The sequence below is a fragment of the Peromyscus leucopus genome, chromosome 20 (assembly GCF_004664715.2).
Source record: "Peromyscus leucopus breed LL Stock chromosome 20, UCI_PerLeu_2.1, whole genome shotgun sequence".
Taxonomy (NCBI): domain Eukaryota; kingdom Metazoa; phylum Chordata; class Mammalia; order Rodentia; family Cricetidae; genus Peromyscus; species Peromyscus leucopus.
The window spans coordinates 1407908-1435525 of record NC_051080.1 but is presented as its reverse complement, the minus strand read 5'-3'; the positions used below and the strand labels follow the sequence as shown (position 1 = coordinate 1435525).

Below are 27618 nucleotides of genomic sequence, written 5' to 3'. Positions count from 1 at the left end.
CCACCCTTTTCCTCCTCTGTTCTTGATCCATGGTGAAGGCCACCTCAATTCCTACTTAGGCCTGAGCTTTCCCGCTCGCCCGCTAGAGGCCACTAGCTTTCTCCGCACCCCTACGCTGCCGCTCTATCATCCACTTCACCGTTGGTTACCGGCCGTTGTCTCGCTGGTGCCGACGCTGTCCAAGGAGCCGCTCTAGGCTCCGGGAAGGCCGTCCGCATTGCGTGGGGAAAGTGTGGACGACGCAGTCGACTCGCCGGCCCCCGGGGCGGTTAGCGCTTCCGGGGTCGAAGGGTGCGCGGGGTTGAAAGCGGCCCGCTCCGCCCCGTCCCCCTCCCAGACCAGCAGAGGCAGCAGCCGGAGCAGCCGCAGCCTGCGCCCTCTCCCGCCCGCCCGCCCTCCGCCCGCCCGCCCGCCCTCCGCCGCCCTCCACCCGCCCCGGGTCTCTTTCCCCTCTCCTCCTCCTCCACCCCCTCCTCCGCCCGCTCGCGGGGCCCCCCTCGCCTTCCCGCCCGCCCCTATTGTTCCGCCCCCGGCCTCCCGCCCTTCCCCTTCCCGCCCGCTCCCCTTTTCCCCTCAGTCGACTCGCGCCTCCAGGTAAGCTTAAAAATTCCCCCTCCGCCCCCGACCGTAGCTTCTGCTTCCACTCCTGTCATCTTCCTCGGAGCACTCCGGTCGTAGTCCGGAGCCTCGGCCTTTCGTACTCCCGCCTGAGCGTCCACTACTTCTCTCTTCCTGGCCGTCCATTCACGCGAGGCCCTGGCTCTGGCGCGGCCTAGTAGGCCTCGCGCAAAGCCTGCCCCCCTCCCCCCCGCCTCTTCCCGGTGGCGGCTGCGCAGGAGTCAGGGAGGGCGCGCGCGCGGCAGGGGGGGCGGCGGTGGATTTGTTGGTTGAGGGGGGTGGGGGAGGCGATGGCCGGCCTGCTGGCCGGGCGGGTGAGCGCGGCTCCCCGCGGGGGTCAGGCGCTGGCGCAGCCACACGAGGAGGCGCCTCTGGCCCGGCCCCTCCCCCTGGGTCGCAGCGCCCCCCCCTGACCGAACCGTTTATTTCCTCCCCCCTTCTAGTCAAGGGAAGGGGGGGCTTTTTCTTTTTCTTTTTTTTTCTAAAGTGGAAAATGCTTGGATGACCGGGGCGGGGGAGGGGAGTGGGGGGCTGCAGAGTTAAAGGGTAGGCGGACTCCCCGTTACCGAGTTACTCTGACGTTCTCTCGGGTAACGAATTTTGAAATTACAAAATGCCTGCCGCTATAAACCAGACCGAGCTATTTATAGAGGGGTAATTGACTGCAGGATTAGCAGCTGGATTCCCGGGATGGGGTACACTTAGCTTGACCTACTCAGGAGAGGAAGAGACAGAGGTTTCTCGGATTAGAGGGCTTGGAGTTTAAAAAAAAAATGCATCTTCGTGTTTAACTTAAATGACTTTGTAGATAGGTTTTCAGTTTTCTTGTCCCTTTGAACTTCTATTACTGTATTTGAAAAATGATTAATACATTTGAATAGGGATACGGAATTAAAGCTACCAGGTTTATACCGTATGTTTGAGGGCAAAAAAATTAGTCTTACAGACCTAATCAATCGGTAAGCATTGTTTTCCCATAAATGAGATGTTGATTTGTGGGATTTTTGGCAGCAAGTAACTGGAAGTAGGGAACTGCTGTGCTTTGGGATGCATTTATATAATCAGTTAACATCCTGAAGTAACCAGAAGACACTTACCATGTAGAGTGGTGTGACAGCTACTTTTTAAAGTTCTTTAAAAATGTTTAGGACTTGAGATGCAGAGGCAGATGGGTCTTCGAGTTTTGGAGGCCATCCTGGTGTTAATAGACAGTTCCATTCGGTCTTGAGCTACATAGTGAGAACCTGTCTCAAAAAAAGACCCCCCCCCAAAAAAAAAAACCAAAAACTTAACGTTATGGGGGATTGTGTATACACAGCAAAGTGAAAACTGGTGTTTTGAAGGGACAAAATTAAGAGAAATCATAGATACTGATTTGAAGGGATGAATACTTGACATGCTATTGGTGAAATTTCAGTACTATTGAAAACTTGAGACTCTTGAAACTATTAGTGTTTGGTGCTAAATGAGAAGGTTATTAAAAGCAAAAACATCAAATCCAAATTTTCAAAGTTGTTTCAGAGGATGAGTACACAGGCCATCCTGGTAACCTGTCACTGATTCTTAAAGCAAATATGAAGTAAAATTTTACTACTATCAGTTTCTTTTTTATTGTTGTATTTGAAAGAAAATTTGAGTTTTAAAAGATTTTGGAAGTGTGTGAGTTGCACGCCTTCAATCCCAGCACTCGGCAGGCAGAGCCAGGTGGATCTTTGTGAGTTCGTGGCCAGCCTGGTCTACAGAGGGAGATCCAGGACAGGCACCAAAACTACACAGAAACCCTGTCTCAGAAAAGAAAAGAAAAAAGTGTGTGGTAGTCATAGTTTCAAAGTCAACATTCAAGGACAAGGAACATTTCTCAAATTGATTAGAGAGAAAGAATAATGTGCAGAATCAAATTTCAAAGGAAGAATATGGAATCACATCAGTTGTGGAATGTGTCTTGTATATGCTTTTTTTCAGTGAGACTCCTGAAATGAATTATTTTTCTTGTTATTTTGTGACTGTCCCAATGTGTAGTCCTGGCAGCTGACTTGGCTCTCAATACCTTGCTCAAGGTGGCCTTGAATTTACAGCAAACTTGTCAGAACCTCGAAAGTGCTGAGATTATACAGTAATGTATTACCATACACAGATCTGAATTAAATCATTTTAAAATCATTTGGTATCATCCATCAACATTTGAGATTTAGAAATTGTCAACACTAAGGAAATTTACATATGTACTCTACCTTCACTTCCAACTGCTGCCCAGTAGGAAGCAAGTTGAATTTGCCCTCACTGTAGTAAAGTTTGTCCAGCTGTTCTTGAAACTGTTTCAAAACGTACTTAGCTGAAATACAACTTAAGCAGTTCCCTTAGAACCATTGCCAGTGGAAGGAATGAATCTTTCTCATCCCAATTATCAGTGGAAACCCTATCATTAATGAGCCTGAGCAAACTGGAAACAAAACCTTATCTGTAAGTGTTATGCAGTTGTGCTGGATGTGTTTACAAGTCTGATAGGATAACACTTAAGGAAAAAAGTCAGTTAGATAAAAGTGGAAATGTCAAAGTGAAAATCACTGGAAAAGAATTACTTTTTATTCCTCCCCCCTTATTTTGGACATTCTTACATTTCAGTTTTGGCTTTCACTCCCACCAGTGACCAAAGACTTGACCACTCAAAGTCCAGCTCCCTGTAACTACTAGACATGGATACCGGTGTGATTGAAGGTGGATTAAATGTCACTCTCACCATCAGGCTACTTATGCATGGAAAGGTATGCACCAGCTTGGAAAATTGGGTCATAGTAGCTGCTACTGGAGGGGCCAGGAAAAGCAGACAAGCATCTTGGAGCTCATCAGATTAGCACTGTGGGACATCTGGCTTTAGCACTCTCTCTAATGGAGTGTGGTAAAAAAATGGACAGCTTTTACTAGGAAGCCTCAGTGAGCAAGAAAGATTTAAGCAGTTGAAGCCAAAAAACAGTCCTCGCTGGCTGGTAAAACATTCTGATGTGTGTTGTTGTAGCCTATAATTTCAGTAAGGAAGATTTTTTGTTTTTTATTTTGGTAGTATGGGAGATTGAACTGAGGACCTCTAGGCAAACACTACCATTGAGTTATATCCTCAGGCCTTATTTTGCATATTACACAGGTGTGGTATTTAATCACTCTCATGATTCTCAACACTTTGGTAGCTTCAGTATGAAATTTTGTGCAAGGAAATGAAAAGTGCCTCCCTCCCATGAATTTTAAGATCTTTTTATTTCTTTGGGTTGGTAATTACCATAGTTAGCAGTTGGTTAGCTTAGAATTTTCTTTTCATAATGATGAACTCTGAGTTTCCTGTTACCAATACTTAGTTTTCTTCATTGCAGGAAGTTGGCAGTATCATTGGAAAGGTAAGATTGTTCCATTTCAATGCTAATTACTATTTAGTCAGTCTGGGCTGAAATAGTTGGAGCTCATGCTTGACTTTTCCTCTTACAGAAAGGAGAATCTGTTAAGAAGATGCGCGAGGAGGTAAGTTACAAGGAACATTGGGATTTGCTAACCTTGGAAAAACGCTGAAAAAGTTGTGTATGAGAGAAGCAGGGTAGAGCTCAAAGGGGGAAACATTTTTTGGTTAATTTGTAATGACAGATAGTATAATAGGAAATGAGTTTTGTGAAAAGTCCCCAAAACATAAGATACAGTAAGTTGTTTGAAGACAAGTGGATTAGTATTTCAAATTCTGTTATGTAGGCAGCTTCTTGCCTGTGTTATCTAGGACAGGCTATCCTGTACAATTTCAGTTCTTTTTATCTATTATAACTACTTGTTTCTTTCTTCTTCTTTTTTTTTATCCAGAGTGGTGCACGTATCAACATCTCAGAAGGGAATTGTCCTGAGAGAATTATCACTTTGGCTGGACCGACTAATGCCATCTTCAAAGCCTTTGCTATGATCATTGACAAACTGGAAGAGGTTTGTTGTTCTTTTAGGATTGCCTCTCCTGCCCCATATCAGACATAAAACAAAACCAAGGTCAAAAATCTTGTTAAATAATTTGGCTATACTCTCAGTTACTGCCCTTTTTTCTTTTTTCTTTTTTTTTTGTATGTATATATATATATATATTTATTTATTTATTTATTTATGTTCATTGATGTTTTGCCCAAGTTTACATCTGTTTGAGGGTGTCAGAAGCCTTGTATCTGGAGTTACAGATAGGTGTGAGCTGTCAATGTGGGCTCTGGAAATTTAACCGGAGTCCTCTGGAAGAGCAGCCAGTGCTCTTAACTGCTGAGCCATCTCTCCAGCCTCCCTTCCCCTTTGGAGGATTTTATTTTGGTATTTTTATTTATTGAGATAAGTGTCTAGTTTTGTAAGTCTGGCACTACTAGTAGTCCAAGATGCCATTCAGCACTGAGTCACCTTCCTGAGTGTTGGGATTACATAGAAATGTGTATCACCCTTTCCACCTCTGTCATTTAAATTTTCCCACTAATTGTTTTGAAGGTGTGCCTTTGCTTCCTTGAGAGGTTTACAGCTGAATGAACTTAATGTGATTTTTATTAGGGTCCTGCCAAACACCGGTACATTTTTATTTTAAACAGGCAGATACTGATAATATTGTATTAAAAGTTAGAGATAAAGCTCTAGGTTTCTTTTTTTTCCCCCCTTGGTTTTTCGAGACAGGGTTTTTTCTCTGTGTAGTTTTGGAGCCTGTCCTGGAACTCGCTCTATAGACCAGGCTGAACTCGAACTCAGAGATCCACTTGGCTCTGCCTCCTGAGTGCTGGGTTAAAGGCGTGCGCCACCACTGCCCAGCCAAGCCCTAGGTTTCTAAAAGCAAAATAAGGATTACTGATTTTGTTGGAAGGAAGTTCTTTTTCCTTACTAACCTTCAGGGGCTGAACAACTGCTATCCTAGGTCATGTGTTCAGCTTCCTCCTCCTCCTTGGCAGTAATGCCACTTCATTGTGCATTTTCTGCCATAGGCAGAAGAGTGCTGTTTGTTTGCTACTTAATGCTCCTCGAAATCTTCCCTTGCCCAGGTCAGAAATGTCGTATTTTGAACTGCAGGACCCTGTTCTGTTACTCCAGAACTTGCAGCTTAAAAGAGTGTTTAGAAATACATGCTGTTATTCTTAAAGTAATAGGCTCTTAGCTTGCTGTGGTGGTATATACCTTTTAATTCCACCAGTACTGGGAAGGCAAATGACCAGCTCTGGCTTCATATTTGAGACCCTGTGTCAAAAGAAAAAAAAAAAAGATTCTTGACTTCATAGGCTTGTATAAAAATAAGCAATATATACAGCTCATTGGTTGGTACATGTAGATTAGACAGAGAAGTGCCTTTTTAAAAAAATTTTATTTACATTTTATGCATGAGTGCTCTTCATGTATACTTGCATGCCAGAAGAGAGCTTCTGATCCTATTGTAGATGGTTGTGAGTCACTGTAGTTGCTGGGAATTGAACTCAGGACCTTTGGAAGAGCAACCAGTGACTGCTGAGATTTAGAGCCCCTGATTAGTGTCCTTTTTTTTTTTTTTTTTTTTAAAGATTTATTTATTATGCATGTATGCCTGCAGGCCAGAAGAGGACACCAGATCTCATTACAGATGTTTGTGAGCCACCATGTGGTTGCTGGGAATTGAACTCAGGACCTCTGGATTAGCAGTCAGTGCTCTTAACCACTGAACCATCTCTCCAGCCCCTGATTAGTGTCTTAACGCACTGATTTCATCAGAAAGCTAAACTGCCTCATGTACATAGTGAGGCCAGTCTGGACTACATAGTGAGACCCTGTCTTTATAGAAATTTTGAAGCTTGGTGGTGGTGGTGGTGGTGGTGCACCTTTAATCCCAGCACAGGAGGCAGAAGCAGGCTAATCTCTTGAGTTCGAGGCCAGCCTCAGAGTGAATTCCAGGACAGCCAGGGCTACACAGAGAAACTGTCTCAAAATATTTTTAAAAGTGAAAAAAAATTTTTTTTTGGGGGGGGTTGGTGAGCTGGCTCAACAGGTAAAGGCACTTGCCCCCACACCTGATAGTATTTGTTTAGTCCCTGGGACCCACATTGTGGAAGGAGAGAACCAATTTCCACAAACTGTTCTTTGACCTGCACATACACTCACTGTAAACTAAAGGTGATAACAATAGACAATCCTGTGGTTTGGGATACAGTGTATTGGGAAGCCTTTGATCAATACAGGTTTTTTGTTTTGTTTTGCTTTGTTTGTTGAATAGAACCAAAGAACTGTGCTTATTATGGACAGGTTCTTTTTTTCTTTGTTTTTGAGACAGAATTTTTTCTCTGTGTAGCCCTGGCTGTCCTGGAACTTGCTCTGTAGACCAGGCTGGCCTCAAATTCAAGAGATCCGCTTGCCTGTGTCCCCCAGCGTTGGGATTAAAGGTGTGCACCACAGTGCCTGGCAAAGCATGGACTCCTCCTATAATAATTGGTCTCTTACCAACCCCCAAATGCCATTTCAAAGCATTTTAGATATACTTGGTTTCATTGTTTTTATTTTCAATAAATAAAATGGCTGTGGGAGTAGTTGAAATCTGAGATTGGGTGTAGCTCATGGCAGAGTGTTTGGTAAGCATATAGGAGCCCTAGCTATGAAAAGAACAAAATACCTTAATCATTTTAACTTTCTAGTATTGATTTTGTAAGAAGACATTCCGTTTGCATTTGGTTGTATTGTTTCATGTATTCATATTTGATTTAATTTTGACAATTTCCCCCTCTTGCTTTTTGGGTATATGTATATGCACGTGAGTGTGATTGTGCATGCTGCGGGCCAAAGAAGGATATCCTTACAGCTTTGATATATGCTCTCACTGAACTGGAATCTTGTCAGCTTTCCAGTTTCTTGGATACTTCAGTTTCCATACCCAATGGTGGGATTACAGGCATACACAGCCATACCCAGCATTTTATGTGGGTGCTGGGGATCTGAACTGATTGGGGTCCTTATTGCTTGTACAGCAAGCTTTCTCTACCCGATGAGCCATCGCCCCAGTCCCTTTGGTTTCATGCATACTAGACAGATGCTTTCCCACTAAGTTACATTTGTAGGCCAAATGGAAGGAAGGTCTGCTTGGCTTGTTAGAAGTGTTGCTTTTCTCTGTACCCTTGTGGTAAAGAAAAACAGGGTTATGGTTGCTTCTGCAGTTCTTTTTCTGTTTTGTGTTGCTGCAAGGGATCCATACCAGGGTAAGCACTCTATCAATGACAGGTTCCTCAGTCCTGTTTGATTTGGAAAGATGGGTGAACATGTTCTGGTTTTGAGTCTCCTGCTGGCCTGTAACTCTGGCTCTTACCTTTTCTTTTGGAGTGTTGGATTATAGGCAGTGCTACCACATTGGGCTCAGAAATTGTAATCTTCACTTAGTTTGGTATAGTTATGATACATGTATGTCCCTTACAAGTCTGGGAGTGATTCTTCTATGTACTTTCAACTGTGTTTATATGCTTATTTATCTTTTTTTTTTTTACAGGACATAAGCAGCTCTATGACCAATAGCACAGCTGCCAGTAGACCCCCAGTCACCTTACGACTGGTGGTCCCTGCTAGTCAGTGTGGCTCTCTCATTGGAAAAGGGGGTTGCAAGATCAAGGAAATAAGAGAGGTTGGTGCCCCTCCCCCCATGTCTGTTAACTTTTTTTTTTTAAGTCTTGTTTGGATCTCTGAGAGCCTCCAGCCTCTGTCTCCTGAATGGGTGCGTCATCATACCCATACCAGATTGTGTTATAACTAGAAAAGGTTAGCATTTGCTATGAAGATTTAAGCTGGGCTTGGTGGTGGTTCAGGTCTGTAATCTCAGCTACATAGGAGACTGCAAGTTCAGGTCTTGTTTTTGCTGTAAAGTCCAAGGCCAGCTTACTGGGGCAATTTAGGAGAGATGATCTAAAAATTACAAGATGGAGGCAGGTATGGTGGTGCTTGCCTTTAATCCCAGCACTTGGGAATGAATCAAGGCAAAAGGGTCTGCTTGAAATTAGCATGATCTACATAATAAGTTCCAGGTCAGCCTGGGATACATGGTGAGACTCTCAGTTCAAAAAAAGTGGGATTAAAAAGGGGTGTTGGATTTGGGTCTAGTGGTATAGTAGTTGCTTAGCATGTCTGTGGCCCTAGGTTTAACCCCTGATACTGATTCCCCATCATGATTAGCAGTCCATGAAGACTGTAAAGTGATAATACTTTTTTAAAAAATACAATCCTTATATTTTTGTGGTGTCCAAGGTAGATACCCAGGGCCTCACAAATGCTAGGTGGATGCTGTCCTGTTGAGCTACCTCCTAGTGTACTATTCCCCGCTCGCTTATTTTTTTATGTTTTTTTTTTTTTATTTTTGTTTTTTTCAAGACAGGGTTTCTCTGTGTAGCTTTGGAGCCTGTCCTGGATCTCACACTGTAGACCATGCTGGCCTCGAACTCACAGAGATCCTTCTGCTTCCTGAGTGCTGGTATTAAAGGGGTGTGCCACCATCAGCTGGCACCCCCCGTTATTTTTAACATAGTAACTCCTATGTTAGTAGCCTGGAACTTTCAAATTTACCAGTAATCTTGCCTAAGCCTCCCAAGTACCTTGGACTACCATACAGCCTTTGCCTCGTTCAGTAATGAGATTATGAGAATGTTAATTAGATTTTCTAACTTTTTGCATATAACATTTTATTTTTTGTGTTTTTTTTGTTGTTGGGGGAGGAAGCTTTGAGATAGTGTTTCTCTGTATAGCCCTGGCTGTCCTGGAACTTAATCTGTTGACCAGGCTAACTTCGAACCCAAGGAGATCTGTCTGCCACTGCCTCCCGAGTGCTGGGATTAAAAGCATGTGCCACCAAGCATGGCTCATTCATTATTTTTTGAGATAAGGTCTGTCTATCTGTGATTTGTCTGGAATTGAGGGATCTGTCTGTTTCTGTTTTTTGATTGCTAGGATTAAAAATGGATGTCACCGCAGAGCGAGATCCAGGATAGGCACCAAAGCTACACAGAGAAACCCTGTTTCAACCTGCTACCCAAAAAATGGGTGTTACCACATCCCATTTAATGCGCCACTATCTCCCCCGCCCCCCACTTTTCCCCATGAGACAGATTTTTCTGGCCCAGCTGTTGAGTTAAGCCTCCAAGGATTCTCCTGTCCCATCTCCCTAGCTTTTTTTTATCTGTGTTCTTGGGGTTCCTCCCCATCCAAGACAGTGTTTCTCTGTGTAGCTTTGGAACCTGTCCTGGATCTTGCACTATAGACCAGGCTGGTCTGGAACTCACAGAGATCCTCCTGCCTCTGCCTCCCGAGTGCTGGGATTAATGGCGTGTGCCACCACTGCCCAGCATGTTCTTGGTTTTGTGCTGGAAAGCACTTTTATAGACTGAGCCATTTTCCTTAGGCTATCCCCCACCCCCATTACTTGTAGTTAGTACATAAGTTCACATGCGTGCATACTGGTCTGAGGACATGAGGTGAGGGGTCAGTTCTTTTTATTCTGCCGTGTGGGTTCACTGGGATAGATAGGTTCATAGATTTAGTGGCAATTGCCTTGACCTACTGAACCACTAAACTGTTTTTTTATAGATTATTTATTTTGATTTATTTTTTTATTTTTTGAGGCAAGGTTCCTGGAACTCACTCTGTAGACCAGGATGACCTCGAATTTAGACCCTCCTACCTCTGCCTCCTGAGTGTTGAGATTAAAGTTACAAGCCCACTGAGCCTGGGTTGTAGATTTATTTTAATTATGTGTATACGTCTCTGTGTGACTATTTATTTGAAAGTGCAGGTGCCCTGGAGCCTAGAGGACAGTTCTGCATTCCTTAAGGCTAGAGTTTCATTTGGTTGTGAACAGACTTACATGGGTGTTAGGAACTGAATTCAGATTATCTGTAAAAACAATAAGCCGGGTGGTGCACGCCTTTAATCCCAGCACTCGGAATGCAGAGGCAGGCGGATCTCTGAGTTGGAGGCCAGCCTGGACTCCAAAGGGAGTTCCAAGAAAGGCGCAAAGCTGCACAGAGAAGCCCTGTCTCAAAAAACCAAACCAAACAAACAAACAAACAAACAAAAAAAAGAATAGAAGCCGTGAACAGCAGAGCCATTTCTCTAGTCCTGAGATAATAATAATAAAAAAGATTTATATGTATGAGGCTTTTGCTTGCATGTATGTATGTATGTGGCATTGTCAGTGGAATTCAGAAAAGAGTAGAATCTCTTGAAATGGAGTTACAGATAGTTGTGACTGACATGGTGATGGGACCTAAATCCAGGTCCTCATCAAGAGCAATAGATACTCTTAACCATTCAGCCATTTTTCTAGCCCCTTAAAACAATAATAGAGTTTTTCAGACTAGGTCTTACTGTGTATCTCTGGCTGTCCTGGAACTCACTGTGTAGACCAGGCTGGTCTTGAACTCAGATATCCACCTGCTTCTGCCTCTCGTGCTAGTACTAAAGGTGTGCACAAATACACCTGGCTAAAACAATTTTAAAAATCACATTTTATCTATTTGTGTTTGTGTATGTTCATGTGTGCTTTCAGAGGACAACTTGTAGGTCTCGGTTCTCTTTTTCTACCAAGTGAGTTCCCCAGGGATTGATTTTAGGTTGTTAGGCTTGGCAGCAGGCATTTTTTGCCTCCTGAGCCATCTTGCTGGCCTCTTCTAGTTTTGTTTTTTTTTTTTTTTTTTTTAATATACTCTCTATTTCCCATTTCTTTATCAATTTTTTCTTTTTGTTGGGGAGGGGAATGCTCTTGAGACAATTTCTCTGTGTCTGGCTCTGCTGAAACTCACTCTGTAGATCAGTCTGGTCTTGAACTCACAGAGATCTATCTACCTCTGCCTCCCAAGTACTGGGATTAAAGGGGCGTACCACCAACATCTGGCTTTTATTATTATTATTATTATTCCTCCCCAAAATTATTTATTATTTATGTGTATTGGTGTTTTTCCTGCACGTATATCTGTATGAGGGAGCCAGATCCCCTAGAATGGAGTTACAGACAGTTGTGAGCTGCCATGTGGGTGCTGGGACTTGAACCTGGTTCCAGTAGAAGAGCCGCCAGTGCTCTCAGTCTCTAAGCCATGTCTCCAGTCCCCACCCGGCTTCTTTGTCAACTTTTCATGAAATTTTTTCATGTCTAAATGAAATGTTACTAAATAGTTCCAAAAGGGAAACTAGTTTGAATTTTTTTGAGTCTTTATAAAGGATGGTAGGAGTTTTAGGTGCAGGAACATGTGTTTTTGTAGGTTATGGGAAGTGGTTTTGGTTTAAGTTTTTTTTGTGATAGTGTCTTGCTGTATCTCAGGCTGGCAACAGACATGTCAGATGGTTCTCCTGTTTTAGCTTCAGAGACTAGGTATGAGCAGCCAGTTTGAGGTTTTGTTTTGATGATATATTTTAAATACTTGGAATGGTACCTGACACACAATAGGATTGATGAAAATATTTGTTCAGTAAGAATATGAAAGGTGAGTGTATTTATGAGAATTTTGTTTGGCCCACATAGTTGTCATTATTAGGTAAGAGGAAATTGTTTCAAAGGGACTTTTTCCTGAGTGCAGGTTAAATGTAGGCCATTACTCAGTTTTATTCTTGTCTTTCAGAGGTAATTTATTTTTAACTTTACTAAGCAATTGTGTCTGGAATAAGGGAAGAATGGGAAAAGAGAAAAAAGGGGGTAATAAGTGTCGACTGAACATCACATTCTAAAGTTGCTGTTGTGAAGGTTTTAAGAGCATAGTTCTTCTCTGATTTTTAATTTCCTTTTACTTTAAAGAGTACAGGGGCTCAGGTCCAGGTGGCAGGGGATATGCTCCCCAACTCAACTGAGCGGGCAATCACTATTGCTGGCATTCCGCAATCCATCATTGAGTGTGTCAAACAGATCTGCGTGGTCATGTTGGAGGTAAGCCCTCAGGCTCATGCTGGAGGTGGGGCTGATTCTGGGGACAGGAACTGATCTATATTTAGTGAGACTAGAATTAGGTGAAGCTGGGAGGCTATCAGTGGGGGTGGGTAAGAAGTTCTCTTGAGTTCATACTTTCCTTTTCCCAGTTTTGACTTATCTGTGGGCAAAAACAGGATCTATTAAGTAGTCTTGTGGTTCAGAACAATTCTAGTATCATGGGTAGGATAAGATAGACTACAAGGACTTCAGATTTCTGAAACGCTAACTGACCTTTTTAATTGCCTGACATTGACACATCCTTTTATTTTTCATTTTGAAACAGGATATAGTCAAAACAATAGTTATGTATCATAGAAAAAGTATCAATGGTGGTGTTTCTGAGTGAATTATGAAGTCCTGCTATATATTCTGTTGCAAAAAGAAAAAATGGAAATTAAATTTTTTTTTGAGTTACATGGAGTTGAATCAGAAAAGAAAATGATCTTGCTTGTGTCTTTGAACCATATATAAATAACATTTAGAAATTTCATATCCAACTTTGGTTTTATTATTTATACAAAAATGTGAGGTCCTAAAAATTATCAGCTAAAGTATATCTACAGATTGTGTGTCAGTTAAATTTATTTAAAAGTGTGGAAATCATGACTAAAATTATTTCAGGACATTTTTGGTGAGAATTAGTATGAGCCATAATGCATGAAGTTTTTTGTTGCTTTAAAGACAATGTCAGATATTTGAGATTATGTCTAATCATATACAATTTGATAATGGAGGGGGTGGAAATACTTTTATTTAACTGACCTGTGTGTGCTATAGCCACACAGCTGAAGCAGCTTTGAAACCTTATCTCTTTTTGTTTTTTTCCCCTCTGACTCTCTCCCAGTCCCCCCCGAAGGGCGTGACCATCCCGTACCGGCCCAAGCCCTCGAGTTCTCCAGTCATCTTTGCAGGTGGTCAGGTAAGAGAATTCTTATTGGTGGGCTAGAACAAACAGATTATATTTTAAAAATCTACTTTGCCAGCAGCACACCAAGCTACTTTGCATGCTTGCTGAAAACCTGTACTTTTGGCCATAGTTTGATTTGCTTTTTTTTTTTTTTTTTTTTGTACTGGTGAAAATTTTGAATGCCAACACCTTTTTTTAGCAGGCAGTGGAAGTTTTGTAGACACTCAGACGAGTAATTTAATTGATTTGGTAACCTAAGGTGGTTTGGGTTAGATTAAATTCCTTCAGTGTCATTTCTCCCTATATCATCCTCCCATCCATGCTTTCGTATGTGTGGGATGTTAGAGGTCTGAGTAATGATAGCAAAGAAGGTAGACCTCTGGAGATTCTGGATGCTAGTCTCCAATGGCATGGGGGCATGAGGTGGTAGGGTCCTGAATTTGAGTGTCCTACAAACTTTCCCTCCCCTTCACCTCACCTCCCCTACTCCTACCCTTTCACCCCCAAACTCCAGTGTGTTATCCCCTAGACTCTTAACCTCATAAACACTGGTTTGAAACCCCATGGCGTAATTGAAATCAACTGGAGTAAGAGGAGCATACAAGGAGAGGATGGGGAGAGCATGCTGGGCTCAAGTATGAGAACACCACCAGAGCATTCTCTTGGTGCCTCTTCCTCACCAACCTTTGACACATGGTTTCTTCTAAAGTTAGGCTGTGTGAGAAGACCACTGATAATGTCATGGTACTAGTGTATTTTGGTGGTTAGTGTTTACTTTGAGTAATAGGCTTTTAGAATACTAGAATTCAGGTTGAAACAGTCACCTTCATTTTGGCAGTGAAGGTACGTTGCTTAAAGTACCTTTCCCACTTGGAGCTGTCCTATTTAAAAACATCTACATTTAGCTATTACATTTATTTGTATTTGGTCTGAAAGCCATTTGAGAGGGGAAAATGTCAACTTGGAGTCCATCTCACATTTTATTGAATAATAAAAGTGAACAAGTTAATGTCTTGCTGAGAGCTTTCACAAGTAGTTATACTTCAGTGTTACCTTGATGTGTTAGAACTTTGTTTTCCCATTAGCTTTGTTTAAACAGGTTTGTCACAGGGCTTTCAATACAAATAGTTGGGCAGGATAAGCAAGAGCTCAGTCATTGTAGCCAGGAGCGTTAGTCTCAGGAGGTCTCCCTTTTCCCATGGGACGCTAGGTTCCCCAGTGCTGTGTCACCCGTCCTCTACTGCAATGTCTCCTTCCTCCTCGTCTTTGCTCCTTGTCACTCCTCTCCCTTTGGACCTCTCTGCTTCCCCTCCCTCCTTCCCTCCCTCCCCTTACTCAGTTAACTGCCATCTAAAAGCTTGCAGCTTCTTCCATGAGTTGCCCTGTCATGGGTCATTCCCAAGGGCCTTTTTATAATGGACCAGTTCATAGTGTCCACAGATGGACTCTGTCTTTGGTGGCAAAGTGGGCTCTGTAGGGTCCAACTTCATCCTACAGTGACCACGACCTGGCATCAGCTGTTTCCTCACCCCTCACCTTACTGAAAGGAACCCAATTGTGCAGTGTCATCTGCCACTAGGTAACCTTTTTTTTTTTTTTTTTTTTTTTTAATTCACTGATTACAGCTCGTTTCAAATCTGTGTTGTGAGCTCCCATTTAAGGAAAAAAGAAAAAAATAAACAACTTTTTTTTTTTTTTTTTTTTGGTGTGAATTTCATGCTGGTGACAAGGTGCCGGATTGACAGCCCTGGAGACTGAAACCCTCTATTTATCCACAGGACAGGTACAGCACAGGCAGCGACAGTGCGAGCTTTCCCCACACCACCCCGTCCATGTGCCTCAACCCTGACCTGGAGGGACCACCTCTAGAGGTGAGAGGGGATGTTCAGTCTCCAAGGCTCACTCAATCCTTCCGCCTCAGCCGAGACTGCCAACACACGGGGGCCAGTGGCGCTGGTGATTTTTGTGCTGTGGACACCACCTGTCCACGGGGACCTGGACTGACCTCCCCACCTCATTTCACACAGGCCGCGTAGCCCACCAGATGGTAACACCAACTTTTTTTTTTTTTTTTTTTTTTAATTTTTTTTTTGTTGTTCAATCCCTCTTTTCCCTCTCCCACTCCTCCCATCCCATTATCACCTTCCCACCCCCACCTGGATGTGCTTTTGGGGGTACTGGCCACTGTGACTGATGTGAGAAACTTCACATTCTATTAAGACACCAGCCACTCCTTCCTTCCATCCCTTTTTTCCTTTCCTCCTTGTCCCCCTCCCCCTCCCCATTACCTTGAAGACCCAGCTCCCTTTTGGGAGGATATGGTGTGGGGAGGAGGGCATAGTGGGGGCTGCAAGTGCCTTCATGCAGGGTGGGGGAGGGGAGACAGGACTAGCAAATTGACCCCCCACCCCCACCCCCCAGTGCTTCTGTGGTCAGATCCCTAGTGTTAGACCTAGCTAGCTTATAGTGAACTTAAAGGTCTTAGGCAGTGTTTGAATACATGTGGTGCAGGTTTGTGTAGGTACAAATCCTTCGTATTAGCACAATTTATCTTGAATTGAATACATGGGGTGGGGGGATTGGTCAGTTGAGTCATTGCTTTTATTTCATTTTCCATATTTTTGTTAAAAAATAGATATGTATATTTTGCCTTAATCAAAGAAAACTTGTATACCCTTTTAAGAGGATCCCTGGAATAAAGTTACTGTGTTTAGGCTTTAAAGAAGGCCAGCTCAGGTCTGACCATTTGTGAGATTCCCTTTACTGCCTCAATCTGCCTCCCCTTCTCTAGTTCAACTCTGGCTTCCTGGCTAGTTGAAAACTTGTCGTCCCCACCACACTGGGTGGCTGTCCGTGATTGGTTTTTAATAGGAATTGTTTTCCTCCTTTTGTAGGCCTATACCATTCAAGGACAGTATGCCATTCCACAGCCAGATGTAAGTTTTGAATTCACTTCTTGTTTGAAAAACTCCCTCTCCATCCAAAATTGTCTTGATTCGTTTCTCCCTAGTAGACAGGAGTAAGTTGGGTCTTGAACATTTGCAGTGTTGTTACGGCTTACAAGGTGAACCACACATTATCAACTTGTTTGCCTTTGACTGTAACCCCTAGAAATGATCAGATTATTAGTTTCTTTCCCATGTTTCAGATTACTCTAAAAGAAATGTTCCGTGGTGCACTACAATATCTTGGACCAATTCAAACTGTCAGTAAAGTGTGCTTCCCATTGGGGGAGCGGGAGGTTGGGTTTGCCTTTAGACACTCCTCAGTCTGAGGTTACAAATTAGAAAAAGCGTTGAGGGTTTATTTACATAAGGAAGCTAGAAAACTGATTTTTGGAATTCAATTCAAACTTTACAAAGAACCTTCTACTTAAAAGTACTGGTATTTAGATTTTTGTCCAATGACATTTTTTTCCTGCATGTTTCTTTCATCCTTACAAAAATCCTTTCAGGTGCTGAGATTAGACTTGGAAAGTTGAGTTTGGTTGTTGGTTAGTGGTAGCCCCTAGGAGAGGTGTGAAGTAGACTGGAAGAGCGATTATTTTGTCACCAGCTAGGACAATTATCTATGTGTATTAAAAATAAGATAGTTGGGAAAATATTTGCTGTGGATGAAGCCCAGTTTGGTTTCTTGTGAAGCTTCTCTCCTCCTTGCAGTCTTCCTGCCCCCCTCGTCTCCTTCCCTTTTCCCGGTTCTGGTAGCCCCTGCATGGTGTGTTTCCCTTAGCACCACTGCACAGTTTGTTTATCTAGCCTGTCTGTGCTTGTCCCTGGGGGAAACCGTTGGCAATGGCTGCGTACACCTTCATTAAACAGTCCACAGGGGATGGTCAATGGTGTGGTGTTACTGTTTTCCTTTCCATATACCCCAAATGCATTCATTCTTGTATACTGACGTCCTTTCTATTTCTAACCCTTACCTGTCATACTCTGCCTCTCTTTTGGATTGTACTGTAAGCCCCAATCTTATCCTGTGTTACAGTTGGAATACTAGAGTCAACTTTGGGAGTCAGGAGCTGTGTACATTTTCACATCTGGATGTACTTATGTGCTGACTAAGTTACCCTTCTAATGCTAGTCTCTCCTGTTTTCCTTCCTGTAGTTGACCAAGCTGCACCAGTTGGCAATGCAACAGTCTCATTTTCCCATGACCCATGGCAACACTGGATTCAGTGGTATGGATATCTCAGTGTTTATTTTTGTAAGGTGTAGTACAAGATAGAGGCCAGTCCCAAGGTCTCAGCTTGACAAGTGTTTAAAACTTCATTATCGTCCAGCATCTGCTGGTATAAACTTGATCTACTAAGGCTAAAGGAGGTAATGTGTTTGTTAACAAGATTTTCATTTTGGGTGATTTAATTACAAAAGAATAAAAAGCCCTGGAAGATTTGGGGTGAGGTCTGGGGATGCTAGTCAGGAAAGGGGTAGGCTGATATTTCTAGTAACCCTTCCTGAGAGTGGCCACCTTGATCTGATTAGCATCCCCTTTCTCTCCACCAGGTGTTCACAAGACTTGGGTAGAGACAATCCATTTGTTCCAAATTATGTAGTGTATTTTTGTTTTTGTTTTTGTTTTGTTTTGGGGCTTTTTTTTCTGTATAAGGAATAACTTGTCCGATAGGGTTAGAATGAGACCACCAAACTCATTTTCACTTGTATCTTAACAGGCATTGAATCCAGCTCTCCAGAGGTGAAAGGCTATTGGGGTAATGATTAAAAAAAAAATCTGTAGTATTCTACTGTTATATTAATAAACTGGTGGGAGTCATGTTTCACTGCCCATAAACCATACCAGCAACATGCACATGGCAGAGAGGAGCTGAGAGAGCAAAGGGGTGGGCATGGTGCCCCTGAGGGTCCCTTGATGGATCTGGCCAACCACCTTCTAAAAATGTAGTTGAGAGCAGGACTAGAACTGTTAAGGGTTAGCCAGTTGGAATGGCCCAATCCTGATGTTCTTATGGATGGGTAGGGGTGTTTATGATGGGATTTTTTTTTTTCTTTTTCTTTTTCTCTTTGGAAAACCAAATAAAAGCCAGAACAATTAGAACAAAAGACAGAATAAATCTGGAGAAATAAACTTCCCTCAAACTGATTGCCATTTTATCTATTTGATCTTTAAGTCTAGCTTGGTAGGATAGAGGTGGAGGGTGTTACTCTGATAAAGGTATAATTAAAGCAACTCTGTATGTGCCAAGAGTCTATGATACCCGGTAACAGGAGTGAAATTGGCACTGATTCTAGTGAGCATTGGATGAAATAAAATCAGGACACAGCAGTAATCTTAATCAGAACAGAGGTAGATGTATAGAAGCTTTGGTGTTTAGATTTTGCTCCTGTTTAAGAATACCACTCTTTGCCCCTTGTTATCTCCCTACCTGTTAGTCTGGGCTTTGCAGGAAATGGCATGAAATCAGCTCTTCTGATTGTGTAGAAGAATCTTTCCAGCATTATTCCAATACCCGCTCCCATCTTTCCTCCTTGGAGGCTTCAGAGTTAGTGATGAAACCCAACAGCCAATGCTGTGTTTCCAGTTTATTTCCTTCTGTTAGTTTAATGTGCAAATCACTGATTCTGAATTCTGTGCATTAAACTTTCTTGCTCTTTTCTGTCTTTTAGCAGGTTTGGATGCATCTGCCCAAACTACTTCTCATGAACTCACCATTCCAAACGATGTAAGTATGAAGTATGTTAGAGTTCTGAGGAAAACCTTGCTAGAGAGAATTGATACAATTAACGTTTACAGTTTTAAAACGCAGAATCTCTTACTATCCTGTAGAAATTATTTGCCTTTTTCTTAAAGCATCTCGAGACCTGTTTCCCCCAAAAGAGCACCCAATTTAACTTTGTGCTTTGGAAGGAGAGATGATGTCAGGATGAATTCATGAATTTTGACGACCCAACACTTTTATTTATTCCTAGCTATCTCGTTAGATTCATTATCAGTATTGTTCTGGTTAATTTTTCTTTGGAGTGGAGGCAGTACTATGGGAATAGAAACAAAAACTAATGGTTGGGCTGAGAAATTGGCTTGGAGTTGACCTTGATTTGTACTTAATCACACGAATGATTCAGGAATTGAAGTGGGAACCAGTAATTGAAGGTTTTGATAACAGTATATCAGGAGATCACAGAGTGCAATTATAGGTACAAAGTGTAGAAATTGGTTGGTATGTAGACTTGTGTGTACCTGTTCAACTCTTAATTTGGTGTGCTTTTTTGTTGTTTGTTTCTCAAGTTAATTGGCTGCATAATCGGGCGTCAGGGCGCCAAAATCAATGAGATCCGTCAGATGTCTGGGGCGCAGATCAAAATTGCAAACCCAGTGGAAGGATCTACTGATAGGCAGGTCACCATCACTGGATCTGCTGCCAGCATTAGCCTGGCTCAGTATCTAATCAATGTCAGGTAAGTTAGACCTATATTTTCCTTCATTAATGCCAACACAGTAGTGAGGGAGGTTGTTGCCATCTAGAAATAAGTGTGGGTTTACTTGAGTTGTCTACAGATTGCAAAAGTTACCCCCCTCCCTTTTTTTTTTCTCTTCAGCTCTGCTTCTGTCTTTAGCAGAGAAAAATAGCCAGATTGGGGTTTTATAGATTGCTTGCTTTTTGCTTTTGATGTTTTGGACAGTGGAAAGGGTGGTAGTATATGTTTTTGCTGAATAGGACAGTGCCCTAGCAATAGCAGATACACTGAAACACAGTTGCATCTTGTTTCACAAATCATGTAGACAGGTCATTTCTTTTATGGATTTGGAGTCCAAAGCACCTTGAATTTTAGGGATAATGAGGCATCTAAATAGCTTCTTGGAGGTAGCTGTTACCATTTACTCTGCAGACATTTCTCAGGTGACAAGCGTGTTCCATCATTTGTGGGGAAACAGTAAGCGCAGGCTCCAGATACTGCAGGCATGTTTTTATCTCCTGCTCCTCACCCCATTCTCCTACATCTGCAAGTGACCTCCTAAGGTTTTATCTCCCTATTTGTGGGTACTGTTGATGCTCTTTCAGTTGTAGGGCAATTGTGTGTAGTCAAATGAGCATCTTTTCCTTTCCTCAACTCTGCGTCAGTCACATTGTTAATAGCAGCCCATTTCCAAAGGGACTTAGTCTATTTTTTTTTTGGGAAGAAGGCTTTCTCTCTCTTGTATTTATTCTTTTGCACATTAAAATTAACAATTCTTGAATCTAGTATTTGAGAAAGGAATTCATGAATATGGAGTCTATATTCATGTTATACATGTGCCTGTGTATTTATACCAACCAGAGTTTTCAACCCTAGTTGAAAACATTGTCAATTCCCCTTGAGCTACTGCAGTTCTTCATATAGAAAGGACTATATCTAGACATACTTTGTTTTACTACCACACCAAGTTTTTATGTTGAGTAAAATAGTAGTTAATCTTATATAGACCCTGTTAAAGACTTTTGTTTCTAGTTCCTATTGGAGGGAAATTTTATATGGCAAAAACAATGCTCTTGGAATCTAGAAATTGTTAGCTTCTGCTTTGGGTTAGCTTACTTTGAATGAGATAGTTCAAATTACAACTCTAAATTTGACCTTCCTGAGTGGTGTTTTTAATAAATTCATGTCTACATTGTAAGGAAGCAGAACTTCACTACTTGAAGTAACTGCAGAATTGTTTTAAATTAAACTGGTGAGTGAAACTATCTGAACTATGGATTTGGATCAGAACTTTTTAAAGCCTTATCACCAGTGCCAGGATACGTACAAATTTTATTTATTTATTTAAACTTCTCTTCTTGGCTCAGTTTGAATGAAAAAAAAAAAAAAAACCATACTGATTTTGTTTTCATTATTGGCTCCAAAGCATTTCTGCTGGGCCGGCTGAGCTGTCTCCATAGGGTTCTTTGTCTTTGTGGCTCATTGCTGTGATAATTCCTTACTGACTGCAATGGCCCTGAACAAGGTAGACAGAAGGGAATTAGGAGGAGGTTCCTGCCCTTGGGGGGGACGGACGAATGAACACTGTAGGAATAGCAGTGCATTATTTTTGTTTTTAAACACAAAGGATGGTAGTACTTGGGTTTTTACAACTTTAAAGTCTAGGAATGATCTTTTAAAATGAGGAGACAACTCCCCACCAGAAAAGTTTCCCTGAATCTTATCCACAGTTGTTTTTAGGCTTTTTTTTTGAAAATGCTACATTCTTTCAGTTAGTCTAGGCAGTGACCTGCTTTGGACTCTGCCTCCTTCCATTGCAATAATTTGGTTCATTGCTGTGAAGATATAAATAGACTTTAATATTTAATAACTACAGGAAAAAATGTTCTTTTTGGGCATGCATGTGGATTCTTACCAGCAATCCTAGCACTGAGGAGGCTGAGGCGAGAGGCTCTAGTTCTAAGCCAGTCTGAGCTACACAGGAAGACCCTGTTTGAAATTTTTTCAATAGCTACAATGTAACATGTAATGTTTCTTAAGTAATTGTTGAATAATTGATCCTTCACTTAAACTGAAAACTAGTAATTTGGTTGTATGAAATGATTTTTTTGTTTACAAGGTTAACTCTTTGAAATTACAGGTTTTTTTTTTTCTTTTTTTAAATTAAACACTTCTAGGGGATGAACTTTGTGTATGTTAGGTAATTCCCAGCCATCTTGGTCTTCTTTTCTTTTGAAAGAGGGTCTTAAAGTTGCCCTTTAAACTCACTTTGTAGCCCAGGCAAGCTGTTTCCCCCAGCCTCCATAGTTAGCTGGGCCATGAGGCCTGGCCCCTTGATTCTGGTTTCTGGGTTGGGTCAGTAGATCACACTTGAAGTGTGTGCTCTATATGATTCCTTTTCTCAGTCTTGTCAGCTGGGTCTTTACCAAAGTAGTTTTAAATAGCAGTGTATGTGGGAGGGAAGGTGATAGACAGATATTTAGAGGGGTGGGCCACAAACTAAAAGAGGTTGTTTAAATTGATATTAGATTTCCTAATTGGCAGCCAAAGGCACTTACTGATAGAACTGAAGCGGATTTGTCCTGTACTTTGTCCCTATTGTGGTCTTCCCTTCCACCCACCCTTTTTTTTGTTCCTTTTTTCCTCTGTTACAGTTTAGAAAACGCTAAACCCTCCTCCCAGGCAGCCTCCGTCACGATCCCTGATCACCTCAGCATCAACCTCTCTCAACCCTCCACCCCTTCTTCTTCTTCTTCCTCCTCCACCACCACCCCCTCGCTCGCCACAGCGGGGACTTCCGACGCACCCTCCAGCCTCCCCAACCCTCTTCCGACCGCCCCTTGTGTCTCCAGTCTGCTTGGCATGAAACCCATCCCTCTCCTGGCTCTAAATGTTGTGTCTGCTGCTAAGGGTACCGGGGCTTCAGCTACAACCACCACCACCTCTACTGTGCCATGTGTAACTAACAAACTGAAAGGCGAGAAACAGAGATTCTCACCCTACTGAGTGCATATCTTGGCACCTCCTCAAATGTTGGTTCATTTTGTTTTTCTTTGTTAACATTGATGAGAACCAAACTATTGTGAGCTTGTGACCTTTTTCTTTTTACTACTTTGGGGGATAACTGGGTGGGGGTGGGGTGGGTAATTCTTGTTTAGGTTTAGGTCTTTACAGCTCAGTGCCTGTTTGAGAGTCTGATTGTTGATTGAAATCTTTATCTAGAGCCACAGTTCTTTCTCTCTCTCTCATTCTGTTACACTTTTTTGTAGCTTTATTCTGCCTTGCAATATATAAACAATGTGTTAGGCTCTGTGTTGATGAATAAAAGCTTCTCCGTTAATCCTTTCTTTTTTTTTTTTTTTTTTTAAGCCTTTAAATAATTTAATGGTTAAGCTGTCAGCTGGCCTTCTTGGCCAGATCTGTGTCTCTAGTTATAATAAAGTTGCCACAGTAAGAACCGTAGCTCACCGTGTGATGTGACGGGTGAGGGGGTGGGGACTTGTGATCTGTGCGTTGTAGGCTTGGATGGCTGTGCAGCCTACTTGGGCCTTTTTGTATCCCACATGAATTTCGTAACCCATTGTCCATATTCCCAAATAGAAGGAAGGTCCTTCAGTAGTTTCATTATTGCTGAGTCTTCATGATTGCCCAGAAGCTTTTAGTCTAGCACAGCTTTCTTTATACTGATAAAACCAGTCAGGAACAAGGGTGTCCTTGCCTAGCTCTTTTCCTCTGGTGAGTGGTTATTTCAAAGGCATACATAGAATTTACTTCTGTACCTATAATAATGGGCAATAGTCAGTGTCAAAAGTTTGTTAACTTTAATGGGTTCATTAAATACCCTTCAGTGATATTAGGAAGGACTAATAGATCTGAGTGTGTTGAATCAACTACTAATTGGTTGGTCAAGTTTGCTTATCTTTTATTTCTGGCCTACCCTTCTCTCTCACTAGTAACACTATCACGAGTGAGGAATAATATGCTTAGATTTGAATAATAAAACTGTTCTGTATCAGGAAAGAGAAAAGAAGCCCCAAGAGAATATAAACTTTATGACATGGGTGATTAGCCGGGACTAATTGTGCTGTGCTGTGCTTTTACACAGTGGTATACTTAGTTCCTGATGTTTAACCTTCTCCTTTTTTATTGGGGCTTGATCCCAGGACCTTGTACGGTAAATCCCCACCATTTGTTTTGTTTTTTAATCAAAATGAGCTACAGATCTTTTTCACAAAAGAGAAAAATGATGTGCTAGGGCTGAGGATTCCAGCTTTTAGGCAGTGGTAGAATATTTCCTAGACCCTGAGTTTGTTCTCTACCACTAAAGAACAAAAAAGAAGAGAAATGTATTTCATATAGTGAAGTCATATTTTATTCTTTCCCAGTCAACCAAGGTTCATATCTTTACTGGTAGGCAGTGGAGATTTTATATATATTTTTTTTCCCCTGATGGCCTTTTCCAACATCCTTAGAGTGAAATTGAACAGCATCAACATCATCAGAAAGACATTGCTGCTCGTGCTTATTACATTACCTTTCAGTCTCTATAGAGTTATTGTGGCTGCTTTATTCCAGATTGGCCTTACACATTTGTGTTCACCACACCCAGAGCTGGGTCTGGGTGTTAGCTGTGTCCTATGTCTTGTGGTTCAACTCTTTGTATAGTTGAAATTTACCATGCTGATAACTGTCTCCGTAGGGATTTCATTTTTAACTTTATCTTGTCTGTTGGAAGGCCTCTTTTTGAGACAGGGTTTCTCTCTGTAACAGCCCCTGGCTGGCCTAGAACTGGCTCATACTCTATAGACCAGGCTGGCCTTGAACTTACAGACATCCGCCTGCATCTGAGTGCTGGGATTAAAGGCATGTGCCACCACCACTGGACTGGAAGGCCCTTTAATCTAACAAATATCTCTGATAAAGAATTGCTGTGGGGTTGGGGATTTAGCTCAGTGGTAGAGAGCTTGCATAGCAAGCTCAAGGCCCTGGGTTCGATTCTCAGCTCCAAAAAAAAAAATTGCTGGGAAGGAATCCAGATGTTTAAGGGGCTTGACTACCATGAGTCAGATGTGTTTCTGTTCAGATTTCCCTTCTGTGCCTCATTCACTGCATCTTGCCCTTTATAAAGTTTTGCTTAGGCTTTATAGTGAATATTGGACAGTTCTTAAGCTGTTTATATGGCCACAGTGCTACCACCCTATATGGTGGGGATTTTTTTTTGTTGTTGAAGATACTAGTTTTAAACTAACCACTTCCTTTGAACCATTGTTTCTACTGAGTACTATCATTCAGAGTTTATTGTTTTACTTATTTGTATGAGTGTTTTATGTGTGTATGCTTGTGTTCTATGCTTGTACAGGGCCCTCGGGGGCCTGAAAATGTCATATTTCATGGAACTGGTGTCACAGACATTTGTGAACCAAATCCAGGTTCCCTGCAAGAGTAGCAAGCACTTCTACCCGTGAGCCGTCTCTTGAGTCCCTAAAGCTCGTTGTTTACATTACCCTAGGGTCATCCTATTTTGAGATTGTCAAGAATCTGTGTGCGTATGTGTGTGTCCGTGTGTGTTCGTCCGTCCGTGTGTCCGTCTGTCCGTGTGTCCTTGTGGTGTGCACAGGTGCAGGTTATTGTCTTCCACCCTGTTTCAGATGGTATTGTTGATTCTTGCTAAGAGCTGCCTTTCCAGCTTCTGGGGATTCTTCTTTCTTGCTTCTCATCTGTATGTGTGCTGGGACTACATAGAGATGCACTCGACTGTCTGCTGTGTCTATTTTAACATGGCTACGGAGGGCAGGGGCGTTAAAGTCAGGTCTTTATGCTTGTATGACAAACACTGTATCCACTGAGCCATCTCCACAGCCCCTGTGTTCCTGTTTTGTGGTGTGTACATCATGTGAATGCATGTGGACATGTATGCAGGTATATGGAGGTCAAAACATGTTTGTTTTCCTCGTTCTCCAACTTAGGTTTTGAGATGGGATCCTTGACTGAACTCTGGCCCCCTGATTGGGCTAGACTGCCTACCTAGAGAGCACCACAGAGGTGTCCTCCTGTCTGACTCCCTTGCACTGGTATTACGGGTGTCATGGGAGCTAGGTTCTCACTGCTTGATCAGGGAACACACTTGGCCATCTCTAGCCCCTTACTCCTTTTTCTTTTTGTTTTTTCGAGACGGGGTTTCTCTGTGTAGTTTTGGTGCCTGGCTGATCTTGCCCTGTAGACCAGGCTGACTCGAATTCAACAGAGATCCGCCACTCTGCTCTCCTTTTTCAAAGAATGCAATATTCCCCTTCATGCTGAATTTCACCTATGTAGTTTCAGAGATCTCACATCTGTAATGTTTAGGCATATTCGGGGTAGTAAAGTAGACGGAGAAATCATTTCTGACTTTAAAGAAAACATAATCTTTAATTGAAGGATGACCTTTGTGGTTTCTGGGAAAACCCCCTCCCTTTACGATATTTGTATGTTAGTGCACACAGTGCTACTCAAACACCACAAGTGGATGTCATTCAGCTCTTAAAAGAACTTAAGCTTATTATATGGAACTGAGACTAAACCATTAGTTATCTTCAGAATGAAGTATTTTGCTGCCTACCTAATTTCAGTGAAGTGTACTGGATGTCTTTCCCTCAAAGTTTAATTGGTCCCAGGACCTCAGATGACCCATTTATAACAGAAGTATAAAGACACTGTAGCTAGGTAGGATTTGGCACAGTAAGAAGGCTTTGGGTTTTCAAGAGTGAGCTAAAGAACTGAAGCCTGCTGCTTGTTTTCTTGTTCATTTTTGTACTGAAATGTGAGCTTTAAAACAATAATTGAATTCTTCACTGCAGTTTCTAAAGTTGGTTCCTCCCTTTAACATCCGTTAATATTTAAAATTACTTTGTAATTCCTTCACATTAATAGAGCTACATAGGCTGTAAGCACATGATAGTATTAACTTTCCAAAGGCTCGTGTTCTCCCCAGACTTGTATTTGTGTCTGAAGGAGCTAAGGGAAACAATAAAGCAGCAGCTTGTCCTCCCAACAAGTGTTGTGACCTCACCTCCCAACAGTGGTGAGTGGTGTGTCTCTAGAAACACTTCAGTTTCCAAAGTATAAAACATGAAGAGACAGTGTCACCAGCATGACATGCTTTGTTAAACCTCTCCTGAGAATGCTTCAGGAAGCTTGGTTGTACTGGTATTACACAACCATACAACAGATCATAATACTACTTTAAGAAACCTTGAAATGCCCTGTTAGTAAACTTCTGGTATAACTAGGTAAACTGACTTACTCTTGTTTCTGTTTTACAGGCTTTCCTCGGAGACAGGTGGCATGGGGAGCAGCTAGAACAGTGCAGATTCATCCACATCCCTTTCTGCTGTTCACCACCACCCATGATCCATCTGTGTAGTTTCTGAACAGTCAGCGATTCCAGGTTTTAAATAGTTTGTAAATTTTCAGTTTCTACACACTTTATCATCCACTCATGATTTTTTAATTAAAAGCGTTTTAATTCCTTTCTCTGTTCAGCAGTTACGCTGAGATATCCATATTTAGTTTTATAAGCTTCTCCCCTTTTTTCCATTTTTTTGGGTTTTTTTTTTTTTGGCTCATGAATTTTTGTTTGTCATGGAAATGTAAGAGTGGAATATTAATACATTTCAGTTTAGTTCTGTAATGTCAGGAATTTTTCAAAAAAAAAAATTAAAAGATGGACTGGAGCTTTTTCTTTGTGAATAGAAACTGGATGCCACAGTGACTTA

The 27618-nt window shown here is 41.9% G+C and overlaps 1 protein-coding gene across 24 annotated transcripts; it reads left to right on the top strand.

The window, feature by feature from the left end:
* The first annotated feature begins 337 nt into the window (after positions 1-337).
* Pcbp2 (poly(rC) binding protein 2) lies at positions 338-27598 on the top strand. Of its 24 annotated transcripts, none has more exons than XM_028874458.2 (15): positions 338-594; positions 3241-3380; positions 3981-4004; positions 4093-4125; positions 4453-4569; positions 8096-8227; positions 12377-12505; positions 13392-13466; positions 15233-15325; positions 16349-16390; positions 17559-17631; positions 18124-18162; positions 19079-19131; positions 19695-19864; positions 27166-27598. In XM_028874458.2, the coding sequence occupies exons 2-15, from the start codon at positions 3312-3314 to the stop codon at positions 27200-27202; spliced, it is 1086 nt and encodes a 361-aa protein (XP_028730291.1). In that variant the 5' UTR covers positions 338-594; positions 3241-3311; the 3' UTR covers positions 27203-27598. The 24 variants fall into 24 exon arrangements, with proteins under 24 accessions (XP_028730291.1, XP_028730290.1, XP_028730277.1 ...); XM_028874457.2 differs by having other exon boundaries at positions 19076-19131; XM_028874444.2 differs by lacking the exon at positions 27166-27598 and adding an exon at positions 22519-23204.
* Positions 27599-27618: the final 20 nt, after the last annotated feature.

Bases quoted from the DNA above. Each gene is read 5' to 3' on its own strand.
- Pcbp2 (XM_028874440.2), top strand. From the start codon at position 3,312: ATGGATACCGGTGTGATTGAAGGTGGATTAAATGTCACTCTCACCATC. The intron at 15,326-16,348 runs GTGAGAGGGGAT...CTCCTTTTGTAG, and splicing joins TGGAGGGACCACCTCTAGAG to GCCTATACCATTCAAGGACA. The intron at 19,132-19,694 runs GTAAGTATGAAG...TTGTTTCTCAAG, and splicing joins AACTCACCATTCCAAACGAT to TTAATTGGCTGCATAATCGG.